The sequence below is a fragment of the Tyto alba genome, unplaced genomic scaffold (genome assembly GCF_018691265.1).
Source record: "Tyto alba isolate M040663 unplaced genomic scaffold, T.alba_DEE_v4.0 Super-Scaffold_9, whole genome shotgun sequence".
In the NCBI taxonomy this organism is placed as follows: Eukaryota; Metazoa; Chordata; class Aves; order Strigiformes; family Tytonidae; genus Tyto; species Tyto alba.
In genome coordinates this window covers 23,606,660-23,632,547 of record NW_024881330.1, presented here as the reverse complement: position 1 = coordinate 23,632,547, position 25,888 = coordinate 23,606,660, and the positions used below count along the sequence as shown (strand labels likewise).

General features: G+C 38.2%; 1 protein-coding gene across 1 annotated transcript in view; it reads right to left on the bottom strand.

Annotated features, from left to right (window-relative positions):
• RGS22 (regulator of G protein signaling 22) overlaps positions 1-25,888 on the bottom strand; it is a 62,780-nt gene that overhangs the window by 24,207 nt on the left and 12,685 nt on the right. The window contains exons 5-15 of the mRNA XM_042786256.1: positions 22,560-22,645; positions 20,549-20,714; positions 20,031-20,202; positions 16,336-17,017; positions 15,617-15,778; positions 14,470-14,650; positions 12,664-12,803; positions 12,031-12,136; positions 8,813-8,938; positions 7,137-7,238; positions 1,306-1,500 (exon numbers count right to left, since the gene is read on the bottom strand). Coding sequence (XP_042642190.1) covers positions 1,306-1,500; positions 7,137-7,238; positions 8,813-8,938; positions 12,031-12,136; positions 12,664-12,803; positions 14,470-14,650; positions 15,617-15,778; positions 16,336-17,017; positions 20,031-20,202; positions 20,549-20,714; positions 22,560-22,645 — 2,118 coding nt within the window. The remainder of the gene's footprint in view (positions 1-1,305; positions 1,501-7,136; positions 7,239-8,812; positions 8,939-12,030; positions 12,137-12,663; positions 12,804-14,469; positions 14,651-15,616; positions 15,779-16,335; positions 17,018-20,030; positions 20,203-20,548; positions 20,715-22,559; positions 22,646-25,888) is intronic.

The window sequence follows — 25,888 nt, the reverse complement described above, 5'->3', positions numbered from 1 at the left end:
AAGACACATTTACATAAACACATGGGGGAAAATAACCAACTCATCAAAGACTATTAAACACAAAAATGTGGATAAGACCTCTACTTTATGAACCTCCTCAGCTGCAAAGTGCTGAAGCTGGCAATACTGCTGTATTTTTTTTCTGATCTTATACTTCTTAAATGCTTAATACTGGCCACCACCTAATAGGCTTAGGAGGTCATTCTCAACTTTGATTTTAGACACCTGTTCTTCTAGTTGTTCATAGATGCATGCATGATATAATAAAAATACACTGTATTACAAAACTTCTGCAAAATGATTTCAGAATGTTCTGCAGGGGACAATGCACGCATGTTCTCATTACAGGATGACAGAAGTATCAGCAGTAAGTGATGATATTTCCTATAAAAATGGAGACACTTCATCTAAAGTCATAGTGGAGAAAAACAGAAACAAGAACTAGCTTCCCGCCCTCCAACTCCTGATTCCCCATTGCGAGTTTCTCCTTCCATATCCAAGAGAGAGATGTCAAAGACTTGGAATTAGAAGTTTGACCTACAGCTAGTAACTCATAGATAAGTTTACACAGAGCAGGGAGCCACAGCATCCACCGCTGCCTCCACCATTTCTTGTTCTTATTTGTCAAAAGCAGAGTCAGAATTGCAGCCACCTCCTCTGAGCTGCATGAGCCTGCTCAATTCAAGCCTTCAGAGGATTTCTGGTATTAGAACTGAGTACCCACTGGGCCTTCAGGAAGCCTGCAGGTTGCAGTTAGCCCTTACACAGCAGGGCAGCTATCTAAAAAGTGCTTGGGGTAAATACAGCTGGATCACCATATCATATTTCCTCTTATGCTAAGCAGTAGCTACACTTTAATTCATTCTAAAGACCAAGAAATACTTGATACAATTAATGTGGACATCATTGTACTGATACTCTAAAAACACAGCTTACTTTGTACTCCTCATTAAAAAAATAGAAGGCTTGTGGGCAATCCATCATAAGAAAATTACTTTTGATCAATGATAAAATTGCAGAAACATGACACTTCCTGATTGCAAAGAAAAATTTTGCCATAGCAAGATGTATTCCTCCCTAATTCACAGACAAAGGGGTCTATAAAACCTGCACCTTCCGTTTGGATGGGAAGTCTGTTCACAGGAAGCTCAGCTTACTTCATGCATCAGTGTAGAAAGCAGTGAGTGAGCAAAACATCTTGCAATACTTCTTTCTTTCTGACTATAAATGTAACAGGGTTGCATATGAAGGCTCTTGTGCTTTTCTTCCCCAACAATTTTTCATGGTGTCACCCATATCAGTTACCTTTCCATAAGTATATTTGTCTGCTTCCATCATCTTCATCCATGGTTCTAGCAGAACAGTGAGGATATACTCTTCTGCTGCGTCAAAAAGATCCTCAAAAGCTGGGTCAATTTTCTGATAAATCATGTTTTTCTTACTCTGATGAAGTCCAATGTCCATACTGGCAGATGGGGCAATGTAAGTTGCATAAAGGAACTACAATTAAAACAGAAGAAAACTGTTTCTTAGCTATCACCCATTCCAATGGTCACAGTCCACTGAAGGAGATAATTAATGCATATTTGTCCCCCACTGCCCTGCTGTATATTCGGAACATATATCTACCCCTGCCTTGTTTTTACCAATTTTATTATTTTGTCCAAATTTCAGTTATTGCCATAACTCACCGCCCTGCCATTTTTACTCTTACTTGTTAAAATGGTTAGGTCACAAAATAATGCTTAATGTAATTTTTGCTTGGAGATATTTGGCTGATTTTTAGTTAGATTCAGATAATCACAATCATTACAGCAACCGCACTCTTCATGAAGTTGCATTGTTGTTTTGCAGGATGTGTGCTGGGCCAGCTTGTGAAGGAGTCTTACTTCTTCTGAATAGATGTGAATTTGTAAATTTAAGGTTAAAATTAATGAAAAATTGTAAGATTTCATTCTGTGTGGAGATTCTCTTGCACAGTTCTTTGATACTGGTGAGACTCAGTTATGGTACAGGATCCCTAACAGGGGATACCACTGCACAAGTTAGGTCTAAAACCTTACCAAAGCAAAGATTACAATATGCTTTTTTTATGAAGCACATAGAGTTTGCCATTCAACATGTACAAACAGAAGAAAGCTAAACCTGGAGAATGTTTCCTTCTCACTAGCAGCTCATTCTTGAAGCATAAAGTAATTTTTTTCTTTATTTCAATTTTTTTTTTTTTTTCCAAAAAGTACCCTAAGTAAAATTCTTGGGTTTTAAATATTTAATAAATTCCTATGAAAAAGAACATTGAAAACTCAGAGAAAAACACTTTCTTCCAGGAATATCTTGGAAGAAGATATTCCAGAATATCTTTCTAATACATCATGATTCTGACTGCAGCTAGGAACTCAAGTGAAGAAAAGATACTGCCTTAATAAATTCCTTATAAAGGTTTTCTTCATATTGTCAAAGTCTAACTAATTTTCAGATATATGGTCAGGGGATCAGATTAGCAACATAAATCATAATTTCTCTTCGGGATGTCATTGAGCAGCCCGTTTTCACTATTATCACACCGTTTTGACAATGAAGAATGAAGGTTTCTGATAATCCTCATTTTATTATGTTGCTGAAATCCAATTGTAACTAGCAGTTATAGAAAGCAGTAGAAAAGAATAAAATAATACATTTTCTCTGTGTTCAAGAAGTAATAAAACTGTTGTATTTAGATTTCAAGCACAATGGGAGAATGTTTGAATACATTAAATATGCATGTTTCTGTTTGTTTTAAATGAAATTCTGTTTTATTATACTCTTTCTTTCAAACAGCAACAGTACCAGACAATATCCCGGTTATTTTGGACCTTATCAATCTGAAACAGACCCTTTAGATTCTCCTGATATCAGGTCACTGAGGAATACAGGGCTAACGATGGCAGATATCCATCCCCCAGTTAGAACTTGTTACGATTACTATATTTACTGCCTATGCAGGATTCCACCCCCTTTCTACATAGGTCTAATTACTGAAAGCAAAGATGGTTTGTGGCTATTGTGATCTACATTATCAGTGCAATAAAGGCCCCCAGGTGTAAGGGTAAGGTCAAAGAATGAGGACAACCACAGGAAAAGTCCTAGCTGAAGAACAAAACTACATATATCCTAAATCATGCCTTTCTCAGCAAATCCCCAAATATATTTAAATTTAACAGAGACAACATTAATTAGATTCATAATGATTTCAAAAGTTGGTAGTTATTTTGAAGAACCCTAACACTAGTAAAGTTTCAGTTACATCATGTTCTAGTCTGATCCAAAACATTTAACATATAAAATAGCCAAATTAGAAGAGACCAATCCAATGATATAAAGATGTGTTATCTTTAAAAATAAAATTTTTATAGAGGGGTTAAATATTTTATTCATCATTAGAGCTACATTGCTCCACCTGCTATGACTCATAAAACCACACAAGGGATCTGTAAATTGGTGAAAAGGGTCCAAAATAGGTCCTCAATATTTTAACACACATTTAACATGGTTCCTTAAATGGCTGATCATTTTTAGTATAGTTTTAAGAATAAAATCAAAACAAACACTCCACAAGTTTCTTGAGCGGAACTTTTCTTTCCCCCATGATTTTGTATGAAATGTGTTAATAATGAGTACATTTGCTACTCTTCTTTGGAGCTGACAAAAAAAATCAGCCTACAGAGTCAGAGATTGCCCAGACTAAGGAATCTTAGGCCAAAAATTATTGACAACCTGCTCACATAAACACTGTTGTAATATATTGGCATATTAGGGACTGTCTTTGCAGACTTCTCTACCTGCAGAACTGCCCCTAATCCTGTGTAATTTCACGTGCAAAACTGAAGCATGGTGAAGACAGACTTTTTTTTTCCATAAACAACAATTAGAGCTGGTAATACATGTGAAGAAGAAATGTAGAGGTGGTCAAGCAGTGTACTTTTCCAAACTCAAACGACTGGACCCTCAGTGTTGAAATCATGACGGCCTCTTTGCTTTGGAAAAGTGTCTGTGTTCACAGCCTTAAACACTGGTCAGTGAAGTTAGCAAGATATAACAGACAAAACACATTGTATCCTTTAAGAAGTAATATTCATAGCCTTTTTTGACTACCATGTCATCAAAGTCTTGTGATTTTCTGAATCTCAGTGGAATAGTGAAACTATTATATTGACCAATCTCCCACAGGATCAACAGGAAAAAAATACATTAAATGAAACTAAGTGTTATCAAATTCATACAAAAATCTTAAGCATGTGACATCAAGTGCACATCATACTTAATTTATTCAGTGTTTTGTTCCTTTTGTAAAACACAGAGAATTTTCCTACCAGCCAGCTATACATTTTCCTATAAATTTATTGGAATAAGTGATGGATTGAACCCAAAACCCTATCTGAAAATTTGGTCAGAGTTTGCATCTTGAAATTACTTATAATGGCACAAATCCTGAGATACAAAATGCCTAGGAAATTCAGGTGAAGACTTTGGCCTCATTTACAACTTTCCAAATCAGGGATTGTTCAGGCCTTGGGTTTTAGTGTGAATTCATCCCCAGATGAGAAGGCTTTGGTAATCAATCTCAGAATGACTGGAGTGAAGCAAGAAACAGGAAAAAGATTTGAGTCCAAGTGCTTTGTATTGCTGCCTAAAGGCGTGGATATGGCTCTGATCTAAATGAGGGACTTGTGCAGCTGCTTGACAGAATCGTATGATGGAAGAATACAACGCACTGGCTGGTCTTAAATGGAAAGGCTAAACTTCCTTAACCCTCGTCATCACTTTCCTCTAACATAAATCTTGTGTCTGACTCTAAGAATTCACGTTAATGATAACTCCCTTTATCTAAATTGATTCTAGTGTTAAAATATTGTACTTCCCATACATGTGTTAATTTTTCTAACTCTGAATAACTATTTTTTTTATGTAAAACTACAAAATGTGTTTCTTTATTGCTTTTCTTTCCCAATACATTTTACACTCCTGTGCTTATGATTATAGTGAATAACCATATATATTCCTGGATGATTACTGGTACTCATCATTTTTCTTATCCATCAGATTTCATTCTCACTGCAGTTTCTTTCCCTGGATGAATGAGTATACACCTTGGAATGCATTTTCTTATTCTATCGTAAAGCTGAGATAAAAATGCCTAACACATGAAACAATGAGTAGCAGACACAAAGAAATCCAGGTTTGCTCTTTTTTTAACAGGAAGCAGGCAGAACACATACAGAATACTCTGGATGTCTCTTTCTGTAATAAATAGTAAAATACATATGACGATGTGTTGTGTGAATCTGATCCACATTCTCTTAGGAGTATTTGGAATTACTATCTTATTGTGCCAAAGGTGAGCACAGAATTTGGGAAGACATCTCTTCCATAAGCAGACCCTGTATATTGGATGCAGCTTGACTCTTTACCATGTTCCAATGAAAACAAGAATTATTTTTGTGCAGCCTTAAAAGGCAAGCTTGAGAATGATACCAAATGTTGCAGCACATGTGTTGATTTGTTATGTTACATTTCAGCTGTTAGTTATGCTAATGGAACAGTTTCACATACTTCGTTTTGATGTATTTACTTTAATGGCTATGTGTATGTAGCTCTCTGCAATTGCCTGGTAACACTGATTGTATGATGTTCTGCTGTCACCACCAGGCCAGCACTGGAAATAAGATAAGAAAAATAAAAAAGATCCATGCCTTAATTTTCAGCCATGCAACCACTGCAGAAAGAGTGGAAGCTGGTGTAAAATGAAACCAAATTGAGAACCATCATGGACCATAACCTAAGATCTGGCCTGCAACAAAGCATATAGGAAAATGAAGACAGTCTAGACATGGTTAACCTGCACTCCTGTTGTAAGCGGGGTCCCTAGCCACACACAGGCCTGGGCAGATACAGGAGACGGCCAGTCTTAGGGGTACAGTCAGTTGCCCTCAGTCTCAGGCCGTAAGTAGAGATGGAGGGGAAAACAAGTAAATAGGGTAGCGGTTCAAGTTATCCAGTGTGTGACAGGAGAGAGGGAGGGATCCATGCCTTGGCCTCTGCTTGGAGTCTCTGTGCAGCAACACTAGTTCAGGTGGGAATTCTGGACAAATATGCAAAATTCTCTCATTTGCCCCAGTAAAACCTCCAGGTAGAAAAAGAAGAAAAATTCAAGGAAGTCCAGATGGTCAGTAACATAAGCCATACAAAGAGATTATTCTCTTAGTCTCTCTACAGATATTTGTTCCAACAACAAGTGAAGTAGCTTTGCTCTATTACAGCATATACTGAAATATGCAGATAGGATACACTCCTACACAGGGTTTACAGAGGAAAAACAGACTGAAGTTTCACAAAGTGATTTTTAAAGTTGCTTGGAGTTCTAATGATATCACACTGTTGCAGACTCCTCTGGCAGCATTGGACCATTCTGTAGTCCATGACAGCCATCAGCATCCATGGCCTGTGGTGGACCAGTTCACTTTTGGTTTATTCCCTGACTTAAAGTGCATGCTCAATTAAGAATGCTCTTTAATAGGAAATATCAGTTCCACTTGACAGTAAATGACTGACTAAAATCAAATGGGGGTAATGATGACTGTGAAAAGAGCATAATGATGCCCTGACAATCAGAAAAAGAAAAACAGGACTGACAACTGAAAGATTGATTTTCATGACTAAGGTCATTATCCGAGGTCTGGACTGTGAGACCTGCAATTCTAGCTCGCACAGGAGATGGAAGGAAAGGCACAGCACAATTAAATGATTTAGAGAAAATATTATCTCTAATGTTAACACTAAGCAGACAGTTTCCAAATACAACACAGAGTAGCAAAGGGGAGATTAGGTAAACTGAGTATAGTAGATAAAACTGGGAACAGGCAGCAGAGCCTAGAAATCAAACTATGCATGTTTAACATTTAAATCAAGAAATTCCATGGAAACAATCCAAAGGGCTTCTTTTATTGTCCACAACCCAGATTTACTTTGGTGTGGGTTGTCAAGATTTGGAAACATTTCTACTTTCTATCTTCTTTTCAGTCTTTACACTGAACAAATATATTTGTGAAGGGAATGAACAAATGCATTTGTGAAGGGAAAACACATTATTTACAACTTACTTGAGCTTGCTTGCATATTTTAAAAGGATGAAGAGTTCCTTGGTAGAAAAGCTGATGATAAGCCTGTAGGTCAAACCAAAAGTATGCACTGTTCTTCCACAACTAGAGATGAAAAATATTTTAAGTTATTGCTACCCAAATATCACAGCTTTATAAAAAGTTGTCTTTCCACTGCAAGTAATTATGTAGCTCCTTGGGGTCATCATAAATCAGGCTCAATTTAAGATGGATTTAATCTTCTGTTGCATACTGGCAGAAGGACAACATGTTTAATGGCATCGTCACTGTGATACTATATCTTTTATTGTATCCTGTATGGATAATTGTCCATTAAAATTGTTGACATTGTAGTTAACATTTGAAGAGTAACCACATTTCAGTGGCATAAAGCCAGCACTAAAGAAGAAATGCATCTGATAATGGACATGCAGAATTTGTGCCATGGTGAAATAGCGTTTTGCATCAATAACCAAAACAATTAAATGTTGTGTATTTGACATGTTACTGGGACTGTCATTACATTTTTATTACATGCATTTCTGAGGCGCAGTCTTGGCCTCGTGTCATAAATTCAAACAAACATCAAAAGATTTTTCAGAAGAAGGAATCTAGATTTTTTCCCATGTCTTCTGTTTTAATCATGTGCTTATGGCGTCTGGATCTTAAAAATACCCAGGAACCCCCACCACTGGACAATAAAGTGTTTCAAAAAGATAGGGGCAGGGAACTTTGCTCCACAAACTGTAGCCTGCCAGACCTGGTATATGAGTGAAATAGTGCTCCACAGTTGTAGACAAAACCTTAAGGAAATAATTCTCAAAGGAGTCTGGCACCTGCAAAGCCTAGAGGACACATGGGTGGGTGCCTATCTCTGATATAAAAATAAGTTACTTTTATTTAGATTGTTATCTATACACACATAACATTTTTAGCTGAAGATATTCAGCTTTGGAAACATTGGCTCTTGCCTTCTGGTAGCCAAAGGCATTTCTAGCTACTGCTGCTGGATTCTGGGTTGTGCCAGCAGTGAAACAGATGTCCATCTTGATTGCATTCAAGTCTCCCCTAAAGACTAAATTTTTCTGCAAAGCCACTAAACACTGACTCAGATTCGTAACTTGTTCCAACCAGTCCTCAATTTACACCCAGCAATGAATGATGGATCTGCTGATTGCAGAGAAGAAATACTGTTATATTTCTCAGAAATCCAAGAAGCTTCATGGAAGCAGGAGAACGTTTTTAAAACATTGGAGATTTTGGACATCACTAACCCAACAAATAAAGAGGTAGATTATCATGAGTAATAGCATAGTGGATTTTCCATCTTTTTAAAAAATGTTTTTGTGGGTTAAGACCTCATTTTTTCTGCCAAGTTAAAGGCTAGTTTTTAAAAATGATTAGTCTTTTTTTATCCCTGATGGTACAATCAGATTTCCAATAGGTTTGAGACAGTTAGGATCTGACAGCTTGGTTAAGACCTGTCATTAGTTTGAATATACACATGAACAGTTTATTGTTGTTGAGGGATTGGAGTCTCACAAGTAATAATTCATCCAGTCATCAATCTTACTTTCTCCTTTTTTTTTTTTTTTTTCTTTTCAGTCTGGCTGCCCTCTATAACTTGGCATTCAGTCAATTGTGGACTAAATTATCACAGGGTAGGAAAATGTTCATACCTTATTCCCTGACTTTTCACAGAACTGTGTGAAGTAGTAGCCTGCTCTGTTCTCCAAATAAAGAGACTGCAGCATGCTTTCCATTCTTGATCCCCCTAAGACAACACTGCCAGCAGCACTTTTCCCCTGGACAAATAAAATATAGTCATACAGCAAGGAATAACAGGTTTTCATTATTTTCAAATGTCAGTACATTGCAATGGAGGGCCATGCAGTGTATTCAGTTAGTATCTTCATCCCAAGAAACTAGACTCCATTTTCTACTACATATGCAATTAATCATCACTCTCAATACCATTTTCCCACTAAATATGCACATCCAATGGAGTAAGTCTGATGAATGAAGGCATGCAAAGTAGCAACATGAGCATAGCATCCCTTAGGTGGTTCCTCAATACTTGAAACAGAAAAACAAACCTGGCCTTAATTCTGTCATTAACTCCTTAGTTCTGAATTCAGGGAATTCCAATGATACTAAACTATATCAGTTAGCTGTCAAAAGTTGTCTCAGCTAAGGCTACTGTCTTTTGAAATAAGAGAAGTTAACAGGTGGTTATTTGATCAAGACTTAAAACAATTAACTATCATGGAACAAAAGTTTTGTCTCCTGGGGTTACACCACTGACATCAGCAACAAAATCATGAGTATTTTAGGGAGAAAGAATTCCATGCTCTTTACTGTGACTAGGTCCTGGAATGTTTGAGGAAGAATACATCCATTTTGACAGTGCTCATAGAAAAGCCAGAGGAGATTACAAAGTAGTAAAATAGCTTTTGATGATCACAAGTGAGAAACTTTGGCTGACTTGCTGTCTCTAATAGCAAAAGTGGGAGCAGATGAGTGTGGTGGCTGACAACCAGCTTCTTTCCAAACAGTAACAGGAATGGAGAAGAGCAGGAGGAAACCAGACTTCTGAAGCAGAGTAGGAAGGTCCCCCTTCTCAGTATGAAGTTAAACTATGAATTCCTGCATTCCCCTTTGCATCATATCTGTGATGGCAAATTGTGGGGTCCTGACTGTAGGTTCCAGTCCAGCCCTCTAAGTGTAAATGGATAGTATTTTCCTCCCTCAGCCATAGGGAAATTCTGCATGATGGAGGTGTATAAAAATAAATAGTTCATGGTGTGAACATTTCCTGAATATAAGTTTCTAAGTGCAGATGTCCTCTAATTGCAAAGGCTAGCCTTCTGTTCTGTCAAAATTAACAAGAAAGTAAAATGATTGCAGTGAAGTAATAAAGTATGATCATGCCTGACAAATTTGTTGGCCTTGTGTGACAGGGTTACAGAGTCAATGGATAAGGAAAGAGCAACTGATGTCATCTACCTGAAGTTGTGCAAAGCATTTGACACTGTCCCACACAAAACCCTTTTCTCTAAATTGGAGAGACGTGGATTTGATGGATGAACCACTCCATGGATAAGGAATTGGCTGGATGGTCACATTCAATGAGTTGCAGTCAACAGCTCAATGTCAAAGTGAAGAGTGGTGACAAGTAGTGTACCTCAGGCGTCAGTATTGGGACTGGTGCAATTTAACATCTTTGATGGTGACGTGGACAGTGTGGTTAAGCGCACCCTCAGCAAGTTCACCAATGACAGCAAGCTATATGGTGCGGTCAACACGCTGGAGAGAAGGGATACCATCAGAGAGACCGTGACAAGCTTGAGAAGTAGACCTGTGCAAACCTCATGAATTACAACAAGGCCAAGTGCAAGATCCTGCACATGGGTCAGGGCAATCCCAAGCACAAATACAGGCTGGGCAATGAGTGGATTGAGAGCAGCCCTGTGGACTTGAGGGTATTAGTGGATGAAGAACTGAATACAAGCCAGCAATGTGCGCTCAAAGCCCAGAAATCCAACCATATCCTGGGCTGCATCAAGAGAAGTGGGGCTAATAGGTTGAGAGATTCTCACCTTCTACTCTGTCCTCATGAGACCCCCCACTTGCAGTACTGTGTCCAACTCTGGGACCCCCAACATCAGAAGGACATGGACCTGCTCAAGCGGGTACAGAGGAGACCACAAAGATGATCAAGGGGCTGGAACACTGCCCTTATCAGGATAATCTGAGAGACTTGAGGTTGTTTATCCTAGAGAAGAGAAGGCTCTGGGGACACCTTATAGCAGCCTTCCAGTACTTAAGGGGGCCTACAGGAAAGATGAGGAGGGACTTTTTAACAGGGAGTGTATGGATAGGATGAGGGGTCACAGTTTTAAACTGAAAGAGGGCAGATATAGATTAGATATCAGGGAGACATTCTTTCCTGTGAGGGTGGTGAGACACTGGCACAGGGTGCCCAGAGAAGCTGTGGCTGTCCCCTCCCTGGAAGGGTTCAAGGCCAGGTTGGACGGGGCTTTGAGCAACCTGGTCTAGTGGAAGGTGTCCCTGCCCATGGCAGGGGGGTTGGAAGTAGAGATGGTCTTTAAATTCCCTTCCAATCCAAACTATTCTATAATTTTGATGTGCAAAATAAACAACCATGTGCTCAATTGATCGGCAAACTCCATGCTTATGTAAACAGGCCCAGATTTCATAATACAGTTATGTTTTAGTTGTGAGGCCATGGGTATCAATAACTCTGTGAAACAGCAGGCTGGTTTGAGACCATTCCACAAATGTGAAAGGGTTTGGATATATCTTAAATTGTCATCTCACATGTTCCATTTGTCAGCATTTTAACAGTTATTGAGAAAAGGCTCTTCTGTGCAACCTGTCTCTCCTGAGGTTTGCTGGATTGAGGGCCTGCTTAGCAGACAATAACCCAACAAAGAAAAGAATTAAGTACATGAGCAATAAAGAGGAATTGTACAAGAGAAGCATTTTCCTCTTATGAATTTTACTATTTTAGTGACTTTTTAGGGCAGATTAAATTTTCACTGTAAGTCTGGTATGCTTTCCTAGACAACGATTCCACTAAAGCATTTATGCAGTGAGTTTTCCATAATAGCCTGCTGAACACATGGTCACCATGGAGAAGATCAACACTTTCTAGTGAAAATAAACCTCTGTATATGCCATGATTTCCTATCAAATAGGTGACAGATACCACACACAAAATGCTGACATTATAATTATACCTTTGCTCAAGGCATTGACATTCACATAATCAAACCAATTTCTCCCCATCTTTGACTACTTCTCCTTTAATACTATAGAATAAAATGTTTTAATGCAAGATTCATGGCAACTAATATTTTTAAGTAGTACTTACCAGGAGCAGCTCAGCATAGGTGTACTTTCTATGACTCCAGTAATTTGAGTCTTTGGTGTCATCAAGAGTTAAGCAACGCATCACGTCTCTGCTCACTGACTTTTGCCTGAATTCACAAACAAATGAAATTTTCGATATATATTTAAGAAAAAACTAGGACTGCTTATAAAATAAACAACTAAGAAGGGGCATGAGCGAGGTAGAATGACATAGTGAATAGTAGAGGAAAAAGTACATGGAGTTCAAATTTATAATAAACATAAAAAATGTAGAGGAACACTTTTTCACATGGCCCTGTGGAAGTCACTGACACAGCATATCTCTGAGCCTAAGCACTTGAGACAGGTTAAAAGATTATGAATGTATGTAGAGAATATCAACTATTACACGAGAGAGGGTAAAACATTTATATTTCGAGAAATAAACCCTTTTGTGTTGTGGCATAAACAAATGAGAAACTAATCATCCAGGGAGGAATTCTCCATGCGTGCAATCTGTACCATAACTGTACTTCACTAAGCAGACTATTGTATTAAAGAAAAATATTCAAGAAAACAGTAGGATCTAAAACTTTCACAAGTATTCAAGGTATATTGGTGTGCAGAAAGGTGTGCAAGGGACTTTTGTACTTACCACTTTCTACTGATAGAAATGTCATGCCTTTGCGGGCTCTGACTTGATGACAGGGCAGGTGATAATCTTGATGATCTCTTTAGGGAGAAATTTGGCATAGCTGGTTTTAATAAAGTTGTTGGTGAGCTTGTTCTACTTTTCTAAAAGACATAACAGAAAAATAAGGCAATTCTGATTATTTTTCCACCATTGTGTTTTCTTAACATGTTCTCATTAACTACTCAAAAACATTTAAGGGTTTTCAGGACTATTTTTCCTTGCCATTCACAATATGTAAAATAATATGTAAAAAAAATGCAAAAAGCTTCTCTGAGTCTTGAAAGTTTTGCAAGATTTTTCAGCACAACTTAATAACCATTATAGCTCAAAAATTACATTTTTAACAGTTAGAAATATGTTTTATGAACCTTGTACAGAATTATAGAGGATGTCAAGTGAAGACCATGTGAACATGTTTCATGAATCTTTACTAAGATTACCTTAACTAGCTCACTGTAAGACAGATAGAATCGCTTAGACTGGGAGAGAAAGGGGCCATTCTGTCACACTATCACAGACTTATTTTGAACAAAATCATGCTATGACTTTTTGGAGATACCAATTGCATTCCAAGTGCCCTCAGAAATTCACCCAGAGTTGCTGCTATTTCTAAGCTCTTGCAAGCGCAGTGGAACTGGGAGATTCAAGAGTCCAGATTTCTCAGAGGAAAAAAAAAAAAAAAAAAAAAAAAGAAAGAAAAAAGCATCAAGAAACAGTCCATCAGCTGATTCTATGCAGGTCATGGATGCCAGGTCATAGTTTTCTTCAAATACTGAACTCAACAGGGGCTGGGAAACCCGCAGAGTTAGGATCCTGCCTGCCTGACCTACAGCTAGTCCTGGGTCATTAGCACACCTTGTGAAGCCAGAACTGGTCTCTGTAAGAGGCATCTGCTTCTGGCTTCCATTCCTGCTGTGACCAGCAGGAACCTGGCTCCTGAACCCAGCTTCTTCTGAACAGGAAATCTTTCCCACTGGTTTTCCTCCATTATCTCACTGAATTAGCTTTTTTAAAAATATAATTGTAGTCTAAACCCATCCAACTCGAAGTAACAGAGGTGTGTGTGAACAGATCAGTGGCACAGCCCATCCAGTTCTTGACACTGGAATCACAGTTTCATTTCACATTCTCCAAGTGTCTTCTGTCCTGAGGCTTAACATTGTGTTGCTGAAAACCTGCAGCTTTCATTGTAGTTAACTCTCAAATTCAAGCTGTTACGGAAGAAGAGTCAAAACTGAAGTGCCCACCTACAAGATACATGCTGTGAAAAGGTCTGTGTTTTGTGTCTTGTGGCCCTCTCTAGAAAGCAAAAATCACATGTAGCTGATTGAAGAGCTGTGGTGATAGAAAATGAGAAGAACTCTGACCTTTTAAAAAATATGAGGGGTAGATTCAGGGTAACTGGAGTGAAGTTGTAAGAATTACTCTAGATTAAGATAAGGCTGGTTGAAGGGAAGAATCTGCACTGCTACATCCTTAATTTTACAGTTCTGAGAATTTCAAGCTAAAACAACTATCCAAAAGAATTATCAAATAGCCAGGATGTAACTGAGAAGACAATTTGGGTCCTTGTATAGTAACTTGTTCCATAAAGTATAGTAAATTTTTGTTGCATTTTCATACATAACCATCTGCAACAGACCAACTTGCTAAATCTTGACTTCCTAACAACTAAGTGCCATATTCTAGTTCCACTGAATTCAAGGAGTTCTATCATTATTTTTGATGGGTCAAGATTTTGTTTTTCAATGTTGTGATGCTACCTACCTGAGGAAGGGAAGGTGGTATCCTGGGCATGCAAGACTTAGGTGTCAATGGTAGCAATGATACTATTTGTGGAAAAGGATCAATGTCCACCCTTGGTCTCTCTTGGCACGTGTGCCAAAGCTTCAGTTTTGCACTGGCAGTTTCTATTGCTGTTGAATGAGCGACACAAAATCTGGGACCCCTAGAGAAAAAAAGAAAAAGAAACCTAATAGGTAGAACTTTCCCAAAATATGAAATACTGGGATATTTGACTTCTTTCTTATTTTCTTTTTTTTTTTTTTTTTTCTCCCCATGTTAGTGTTTACTGTATCAAGATAGGGTGCTATATGCACCTAGAATTAAAAATCAGTGTTAAAAATACGTTTCGACAATGCACTTTTCCAAATCTGAAACCAAGCTACGCATAAATAAACTTAGGTTGCAAATTCTGTATCATTACATAGGTGCCTTTGTATGAGTCTGCAGTAGGATATACCCCATCCATCCTACAACAAAGAATAAGAAAGGATTGTAGGTCACAGGATATAGACCACAAGTCTCCTGAGGCTCTACAGCAAAGTTCACAATTGCAGGCACTTCTTTATACCTGCAATTTGTTGATCCAGCTTGGGGAGGAGAAAAGACCTTTAAAAATTTAGCTTATGTTCTGGAAACAGGTTGGACTTTGTATCCTCGCTTAAGCTGTCAATATGTAATATCTATTTTGTATGACAGACATTGAACAGTAAAGTCTCAGGGTCAAATTCCACATAGATGTATACACAGAGCATCCTCAGAAACTTGAGAAAGGCAATATGGAGAATAGGTTAGGACAGAATTAACTTTCTATGCCTGGAGGGGTTTCTCTACCCTGCAGCCTGAAGTTTAGTTGAATGGTATCCAAGGCAGCTATACACAAAGTAGCTCAGATGCTCTGGCAGTAAAATAACAAGGGCTCAGTAAGGCAAATCGACCTGGCTTCTCAGCAGATTGAAGTGTACTTTAGACTCAACTAAAAATTCAGAGGCAACATCTGCTAGTGTTTAAAATGACATTGCTTCCCATAATTACAATGGAATAAGTGAGATGAAATAAACTTAATAGGTTTATCAAAGAAAAGGGAAATTTATTAAGCAATAGAATCTTAGTTCATGTTCATTTTTCATACCAGTAAAGAAGTAGAGGTTTCACTACTTCAGGCTGAATCCGTCTTAAATGCTTTATATTCCACTGATCTCCATGCAGTAGATCAAGTCTGAGTAACACTTCTGAACTGAGGAAATAGTCTCCGCTGCTCAGCAGATACAGTTTTTTCATCTTACTGAGTTGCCTTGAGTCAACAGAAGTAGTCACATAAGCATGTATCAGATGCTATACAGAACCAGGTACAGTTCATCCTACTGGTTAAACTGTCATGCAACATGTTTTTAATTGCAAGTGGCAGAAGCCAAAACAATTTTTCTGCAAATTAGAGGCAGGTTCTGTGTAAGATAAAAAGTACAGTGCCTTAGAATAGACAATCTGAAGCCAGCAGAGCCTTTCATTAAAGCAGTTTGTCATAGTGAATGCCCTACTTGTGATTTTAAGTTCTTTTATTCTTTTTTTTTGTTCTGTTGCCATCTATTTTCCAAATCTCCTTCTAACAAAGCCTTAATACTATGGTGATTCTGACTTCATGTAAGCTTTTCAAACATGACTCTGAAAAAAGTTTTATCAGCTTCAGCAGAGTCATTCCTGACTTAGCTTGTCAGGACACTCATGATTACTTTAATTGTGTCTGTTCTATTCAAACATTAAAATTTATTCTGAAATCTCAAAACCTGCATTGATCTAGCTGGGTTGCAAGTATTAAAACAATGGGAATAACTTTTAAATAATAGGAAGTACCTTTGCTGTCTTGTAGTGTCCTTAAGGGCCTTTAGTCTTTCAATATCCATCCAGAGCCACCAGTACCTCTCCCCAAGTGTCCCTTTAATGAACTTCTTGAATCTTTCAAATTCATGTCTGTTGCCAGTGTCATAAGTCCTGTGACTAATACACCAGGCAACCCTACTGTCAGCCCTATCACTTTCAGAACTTGATGTTAAGCTTACTTCTTCAGGATCTCGTTTTCTTACATCTCGCTTGGAGTCCAAGACAGTAAATGGAGAAGAACTTTGGGAAAAGAGAGATTCTGCAGTACCACAGGCAAATTCATTATTTGCTAACTTGTCTGTAAACACTTCAGGCTGTTTGTGGAAATCCATGTCACTCTCAATGTCAGCACCTGGCTGGTGGGTCAGTTCTGAAAGTGATTCCTTCATTACAAATTGAGTATAAGCTGGAATGCATTCTTCTGGTGTCTGAAAAGTTGTGCTTTCCTGCCCATTTTTTTCTTTTGCTGCACTGTCCCATTTCGGGTCTAGATAAACTCTTATCTGAGTGTGGGAAGGAGGTTCAGCAATGGACACAGAAGAACCGTCCTCAGCCTCTCTGGATCTCTCCCTAATGATGTCGGCTTTTGCTGATGCTGTCCTTGAATGGGAAAGGAAGCTCCATTGGTCACATTCCTTAGACAGGGAGCCCGCTTCTGCATTAAATTAGAAAAGATCATTGAAAACCCTTTTGACTCAGGACTGTTCTCTTGCATATCAACATTTCCAAGTTAAAAAATGCAACGAATTTGTATTGTGCTGCTGCAGAACAATCAGACCATGTCACACTGCAGAGCAGGGAATAGCAGAGGTGCTTCAGCTGTTGCTATCTGGCTAGAGACTCATCCCATGACTCAGAAGCTCATTCCCTGTTGAATTCCAGCAGAGCAGCAAAGTTCAGGAACAATACCCTCTGGAGCCAATTGTCTTGTTTACTCAGCTGAGCATCCCAGCTCCTCAACACTTGTTAAACCACCTTGTTGTGCTGCAAGGTCTGGTTTCTTCCTGAGCATTTGGTTACAGTTTGATCAAAGTCACAGTACATATCAGGATTGTTTTTTGTTCAGGCTTGAGGAAGCTAGTAAGTGATAATTCTTTGTCTACTTACGTTGATTATTGCAAAAGACTGCAACATTGAACAAGACTGTGTCATTTGGGTAAAACCTTGATATACATAGGAGGATGACAAAGCTAATGATTATGTCAAGGGCTCTGGAAACATTTAGCAACCATGCAGTCCAGTCTGCCACCTCGAAATGGCTCCTTTCCATTTAGGGATGTTTCATATCTAATAAGTTCCGAACAGTGACCAGCCCTGGTTTTTTGGTCTACAATTTTCTATTTAATTCCTTTGACCCAACTCTTCATCATCTCCATGCTATTAAGTGTGTCCTGCCATCCTCGTCTGCTGAGAAAGAATCTTACTGCTTTAATTTGCTCGACTATCTTTTCTACTTCTGCTAGAGTTTAGCAAGTCGAGTACTTCTGAAGCATTTTAGCAAAGATGATCTTGACTATACATACTGCTTAGCTAGTTCAATGCTGCCATCACTGTACAAGTCAGCCCTATAAAAGTGAGTAGAACAACTACAGATATTGCAAGCAGCAGCAGAATCTAAGTGAAAGCAAGAAAAAACAAAGTCATTATTCAATTGTGGCTCTACAATATCTTCATATCAATCCAATATTTAAACTATAGAATAAACTGAATCTTCTGTGTTTCCCTAAAGCTAAGATGAAGGCTTTCATACTGTATAGTATCACTAGGCAAAACATTGTCAGTGAGGAGACTGCTACAATCTCTGAGCACATGCATTACATCAGGCTGTGACAGAAAAGGGCTAAATCTCTCAGATCCACTAAATTCACATTTGTAATGTTATCAGTTTGTGTAACCCTCTTTGGTGGCCTAGTCAATAAATGGCAACAGCAGTTAGGCTTTCTTTCCATCTCCGAAAATAAGCCATATCTAACTAGTGCTGGCCACTGTCAGACAAACACTTGGATTAGGAACATGGCATAGAGCATAGAGATTTCCTGCTCTGCACATACATAATTTTATGTGTAGGTACATGTGGCACAATATGTTGATGTTAATATAAAAATCAGTGTGATTTAAAATATCTTATTTCTAGACTATTTTAAATGTTTTTACTTGACAAAGAAAAATTATAGTTTCTCAACACAATTATGTGAAATTGAAACACGAAGAATGATTTCACAGGACCTGAGGCAATTAGGGAGAAAGATACACAGCTCTGGAGTAATCAAAAGCCCAGTGGCTCAGGTTTTTGCTCAAGACATTAACTGATAGCCCTGATCCAACTGAAGCAGTGAGCAAGGAATTAAAACTGAATTGTCCAAGCAAATACCTTCAGCTATTGAACTCCTTCTAATTGCAGGCTGTCTCTGAGAAACCTAGCTGACGCACTTTATTGCTTCTAGTGCCTAACCCCTACACCAGGTGAATAATGTGCCTTATAAAAGTTTTCTGACTGAAAGAGTGCTGGACTTCCCTTTAAATATGCATAAAGAAGAGCAATATGCATATGCAAAATGAAGGTCTATGTTATAAAATGAAATTTTCAGTGGGAATATGTAAAATATTCATCGAGGCAAAATGTTGTTGACTGCAGGGCTGTGGCGAAAGAGAAGGACAAAATTGGCCTATGTCCAGCTCACTGCAATACAGAGCTACAGTAATATTACAATGCTCTGCAAGAATGGTGCATTTCTGACCTCTGCTCAAAGCACTGCAAAAGTTAGTGGTAGAGTCATGAACTGCAGACAAGGGTGACTTGAATAAACTCATTATAATCTGTACATCAGCAGTGTATTTTCTGGGGTGTTCCCCATGGGTTTGGGGAAGAAGACAGACTTCTGGAGTTACCATGCCTTCCAATTTTCAATTCAGCAGTTGGGCTCTGAGGTCCCAGCAGTACAAGTCTCAAAGTGGAATGGCTGCTTTTTCCTCTCAGAATGGGGGAGAGAGAACTCATAGCATAAGAGCTGTGACTTCTCTATTCATCTTGCTACTGCCTACAGAACAGAAGCAAGGCTATGCAATCAGGTATGTCCATACGTCCATCTGTACGTTCTCACCCAGTACCTTTGAAACCTGCTGAACAATTTCAGTTAAATTTGACATATAGACTGGAGTGTCACAAATTATTATGTTCTGTAGGATTCATAAAAATTGGCAGCCAAAAGGCCTTTAAGTGCCCAACATAAATATCCTAAGAAGATGGCTGCAACACAAGTAATACATTATCAAATCCCCAAAGAATCCAAACAAGAAAGCCTTTCAAAACATATCAAATGTGTTTCAAAAACACAAAAGCAAACAAACAAACACAAAACCATACCAAAAAAAAAAAAACAAACAAACAAACAAAACTACCTCAGCTGAAACTTACAGATATGAGACAAAAATATGTAAGAAAAGAGGCCTCTACTATGACAAAATTACCCGGCTACTATATAAAATTTTCATTTAATATTGTGGCTATGGAAAGAAACAAATCCCCGTCTGAAGCCTAAGATACTATGCAATGCTCAAAAAGTAATAAGTGGAGTTAGCAGCAATTCCTTGGAATGCCTTTTCTTTCCACCTAGTGGAAAATACTATATATATAGTATATATACTATGGCTGAGCCCCTGTTACTTACCCAGAAGGCTCTCTTTTTCACTTAATGAATCGTCTCTTTCATGCTGCCCAGGCAAACACTGAATATCTTGAATGTGACTAGAAGCTACAGGATACATAAATGAATCTGTAGTTTTCATGGATTCACTTTGTTTTGCTAATGTAAACCAATCCTTTGTCTGAGAAACTGTAGCCTAGAAAAAGAAATGTCATAGAATAATTCAAATTTCTCTATTTACTGCAGTGTTTCTGAGAGTAGAGGGCTTATTGTCTGTAGTCATTTTGTGCAGTCTGTTTGTGTAGATTTCTGTAACAATAGTTCCCAGTGCAGAGAGCTGTATGACAGTTGCTGAGCATACTTGCAACACAGCTGTTTAAGCTGTATTACAACCCATCAACCTTCTTCTATAGTACAGCTTTGAAAATAAGGGATATTCAGAGAATCAGTTGTCCAATTAAGTTGTGACCTCATTTACAATAATTTACCCCCATGTATTCAATCTATTTGAATCTTACACCCATTAAACATGTTTACTTTACCTGGCCGAGTGATACGTGGAACTTCTTCATAGTCAACAAAGTGCCATCCTCCTCAGAAGGGGGAGAAATTGGGTCTTGCTTCTTTATCCAGGGATAGTAATCACTATCTATAATGAAATTAATGCCAGTCTTGCTCCATTCTACCTGTGATATCAATTTAGCTAGCCTGAAATTAAATGTTGAGACAAGAAAATAGTTAATTTTAGTTTTTAATCAGAGAAATCGTTGATTTTTCCCCAGAACAGGCAATAAAAAATCATGATCAATCTAAAAAAAGAAAAAATCGCTACAGAGAACTTCATGATCTGCTCTATTATTTCACTCTTCACCTGCTGTCACATATGTAAATGCCAGTACTGCTATTCCATAGTCCACCAGCTTGACAGAAGGTGGCCTGCTTTGCATTATCAAGCCTTACCAGTAAAACTGATTTCTGTCAGGATGATCTTGCATGTATCTATGCAGTCCCAAGCTCTGCCAAGCTCCCCCTGAACATTTTAATCACCAAAATGGAATTATTCTCCCAAATTACAGAAGCTCTTGTATCACCACCAGACACTACATTTCCGATTCCTGATACAGGCAATCTTCCAGCAGCAATGGCACAAAAGTGATCATACTAATTGAACTTTCAGATTGTAACAAGAAAGCTGGCATTATATTCAGCTGGCTGCTGTATGAGGACTTCATGGTACTGAACAGCACTCCAGTGCTACCTTGTGTTAGTGTGAAGCTTGTGATGTTCAGGAAAGGCAATCTTAGGACCACATGACAGTAATGAGGATGCTCTGGGCTCAAGAACTGGGGCAGAACTTAGTTAAGTTAGGAAGCAGTACAAAACCAACCAAGGTGCATGTGAAGGGAAGACAGAGCCTATGCCTGAGCTTATGATCTTGAGTGAATGCCCAGATGTTTTTGTCCTCACTATTGAAGGGCAAATAGGATTTCATTCTAGGGTTGGGGTATCTTCATCTTTAAATGCAAGTTTCCCTTTTAGCATATCATCTTATCTTGATCCTGATTCAGGAAAGCAACTTAAACCACTGATGTCAATGGAAATTAGATACATGCTTAAAGTTAGTTTTATGTAATTCCCTCAGGTAACTCTGCTTGATCAAAGAAATACTTTGCTATAGCAGAAGATCAAAGTTAGTGTTTCATGAGACCCAGATACACGTAAAGCACGCTGCTACTAAAGGTAAAATGGAGCACTCTTTCATGGTTTAGTTGTTCTTGGCACAATTTTCCCCTTGAATTCAAGTACAGTCTTCGGGATATTGAAAGTTTAAACTATTTTGAATTTTTTAATGTAGAAGTCTATACCCCAGTAACTAGTCTGTCATTACAATCAGCGAACATGAGTTCTGTGAACCATACTGACAGGTTGCCTCTCCTTTTAGGACCGCTGAAACACACTACAATTATCAGTATCTAGACACAACCTTAAGGGATGTAGAAGCAGATCCTCCCAAAAAGCACACTAAACCTCCTGAACATCTGCTGAAAGGACATCTGGAAAAATATACAAGTGCATAACAGTAAATCATCCAACTGTGCCACAGCACCCCACAGTGAACTGTGCAAAAGGAAGTCTGACAGCAGGCCCAAAGACACAAAACTAATAATTTAAATAAAAAGACTGGCTGTTTTCTCCAACCAGATTTCATGGATTCATAATCTCTACTTATAAGGCTTGTATGTTGATTGGAGAAAAATACATTAATACCTTGATACCTCTGTGGAACAGAGATTCAGAAATCAGTAAACCCCACTCTTACTCTCTCTGTAATGGTGTAATATAGTATGTAACTCATGGTGAAGGAAAATTACAGAATGATGAGTGAAAAATGTTATCTGATTTTACTTTAATCCTGGTCATTAAAATGCTAAAATTAAACAAACAGGACTAGAGGTGAGAGAAGACATATTAAGAGTACAGTGAAGATTAATTAAACAGAAGAGAAAAATGTACAAATTTAAAACTGAGAAACATCATAAAAGATTGCAATACCTGTATTCGAAGTAACAGTCGCTTTCTAGAAATGCTGGAAGCCTTTCTTTCTTAACCCACTGAATTGCTTGTTCTCGAGCAAGACACTATTTAAAAAGAAATGCCAAAGATTTGCAGTATTCTTGAGTTTCTTGTTTTGTTTGCCATGTAACTGATTCTCTCTCTCCCCCTTCTACAGAAACATTGTCTCAGGAAGACAAATACACAGTGAACATCACCTTTGTTACCAAGTTTAGCCTTAATCATGCTGGGATAATTAAATTAATTTACTTTCCTATTAATAGCTAAAAAGGTCTAAATCTGATTTCACTTATAAGAGTACAACTTTTTTAACAAATTATGGGTGTTTTTTCTTCAGAAGTAATCTGTTTATGAATCTTTCTTTTACTGCACAATTCCAAATGCAAATTAGATGCTTATAAATTTTCTGCAATAGGAAACTACTAATTTTTCTGACTTTATCACATTTTATAAGTAACCACTATTACATTTTTCCTCATGAATTTGAAGAACAAGGATCCCTTAAATTAAATTATACTCCCAGAATGAGAGTGCTGAGGATATTAAAACCAAAATCAAACAAATAAAACGACAGTCAGTTATCATCTTTCCCACTTTTATGCTGAACGTTGCATAACTGCGTTGCACCCAGTAACTCTTACAGTGGAAACCCAAGTGCATTATGAATTGGGCCCATGACAGATTTCTGGTCAGCTGGTCTAAGCCTCAGTGCCTCAACCAAGCAGAAAGAGAGGTGCCTCCAAAGGCTGGTTTGGGGGTGAGAGGGAGATGTTGAGCAGTGAGCTACTCAGAGCCAGCTAACCAAAAAACTATGCCTAGGGTCTTGCACAGAGAGCAAGATCTCTGACAATGAGCTACAGTGATCCATAGTTGTTTTGCTTAGAAATGACACACAGCACACTTTTTAATATCTTTTTTTTTCAAGAGCATACTTTTTCCATTCTTAAGGAATGACTTGTTTTATTTATCTGAGGTGCATTTTAACTTGTAATGAAGATGAGACTGATGGTTTGGAAGAATGTAGTAAGTCCCCTTGTCCATAAAAACAGGTGAAATTTGGACAAGGATGGATGCTACTCGCTATATCAAATAATCAGTTTATGTAGATTACATTTTAAATTTTCTTTCCATGACCTAATATTCCATTAGAGACAAGGGTTATTTCTGCCTTATATATATATATCTGTAGGGGATTAAAAAAATCTGAATTACTCAGAAAGTGGGTGGTTTCACTTACAGAGAAAATATTTCAAAATATGGAAAGCTTATGTTGGCAGTGGCTCATGCAATGTAATTTGTGGAGATGGAGACTAATTACTCCCAACCACACAGTGTACGCCTCTGGTAACTGACGAGCTTTTTTGAAATACAGAAGATCATCTCTTTGTTTTGTCATTTAATATTTATGTATTTACTGACTCACAGACCAGTTTTTTATCTGAGTGATTCATAACATGTTCATGTCTGTACATGGCTGGTACACAAAATTATATATACTATCAGAAGGAAAGTATCTCTGCTCTTTCCCCTTCCCCAGAGAAAGATGCTACATTTAATCTGATGGGTTTTGTTACCTTGGTTAGCTCCCTTACCCAGTCAGCCTAAGGCCTTGCTGGGACCCAATCCAGCAAAGCTTTTAGCACGTGTTTAAGTTTAAGCATGTGTTTAACTTCCCTTGATTAAAGTTAAACACATACTTAAGTGCTTTGCTGAACTGGGGTTTCTCTGAAATAAGGTATGTGGGATGCCAGCCAGTTTCTTTCTATAGTTGTGATCAATTCTACCCAAGTCCACAGGTTTTTTTCTTAATATATTTTACACCAAGTTGATTTTGACTATTGATAAGAAGATTCTTACCTCTATATCAATAATTTGTAACTGTGCATGCACACATATATGCAGAGAATTTTTGCTTAAATTTGTGAACAGTTTGAGAGGGAAGTAAAATACAGAGAAAAGTACCACTCAGTGTATTTCTTAGTGTGTTTAAATTCAGACTGTAGCCTGAAAGGCCTACTGGGATTCTTCAATCATAACTCATTTTCATTAGTAATGTGCCAGTAATGGCCACTCAAGGTGCCTTTTTGTAGCTCTGTAACATTCAAAGTAACTGCCAATCTCTTCAGTCAGTTTGAAGAAAGCAGTTAGAGAAAAGGAGACAATATCACCTGATGCCTAAAAGATCAAATCCTATTTGATTTGAACTGAACTATGTGATGCAGTTGGCCTGGGATGATTTCTTCTTGTTCAATTATAGTGCAGTACAATGAATGAATCTGACCTCTTTCATCTTGTGTAGTTGCAGTAGCAATTTCTGGCAATTTTTTACAAGGTCATGTAGGGATAGGACAAGGGGTCACAGTTTTAAACTGAAAGAGGGCAGATATAGAATAGTTATCAGGAAGAAATTCTTTCCTGTGAGGGTGGTGAGGCACTGGCACAGGGTGCCCAGAGCAGCTGTGGCTGCCCCCTCCCTGGAAGGGTTCAAGGCCAGGCTGGACGGGGCTTGGAGCAACCTGGGCTGGTGAAAGGTGTCCCTGCCCGTGGCAAGGAGGTTAGAACTAGATGATCTTTAAGGTCCCTCCAAACTCAAACCATTCTATGATTCTATGTTGTGTTGCAGGCCACTTTGCTCCAGCTCAGCCTTGAGATGAACTGGAGGAGGCATCTATGTTACCTGTCCAATGAAGGAGGGGTCAAAAATAAGAAGAAACATCACCCTTGCCCCAGAAAGGGAAAAGAAAGTGCCCTGTGGCATACTGTTCCTCAAAAGGCCATAATGTTTCCCATCTATGGAAAATAGCCCAGAGAAAGAAATGTATTCTAAACTAATACAGGAGCCCTGTTGCTCCAAACCACATGAAAGATGTAAGTAATAGTGAAATGGCTTTGAATTTGTCAAGAAAGTCCATCCACAATTGCTGATGTGAGGTTACTCCAGAGAGAAATGTTAGCCACACTTGCACAAGCACACAACATCTCCTCAGTTGAATCCTAAAAGCAAATAAGAAATTGAGAATAGCTCTTCTGCTTTTGTGTTCTCAAGCAAAACATTTGTGAAAATAATTATTTAACATGCTGGAGATGTCTGTGAGCCTTGTCCTATTGTAGCATTTGTCCAGTTCAGATGCAGATAATTGCAAACACACATTACTATCATGTTGTTTAACATCACTGCGTTTTGACCTCTCTCAACACTGTTTTCTTTTCTGAAAATCATTAAGCTTATACTGGGCAAAGCAACAATCTGTTACAATTCCCTGCTTTCCTCTCAGCTTTCCAGCTATGACATAATTTAGAGCAGTCGC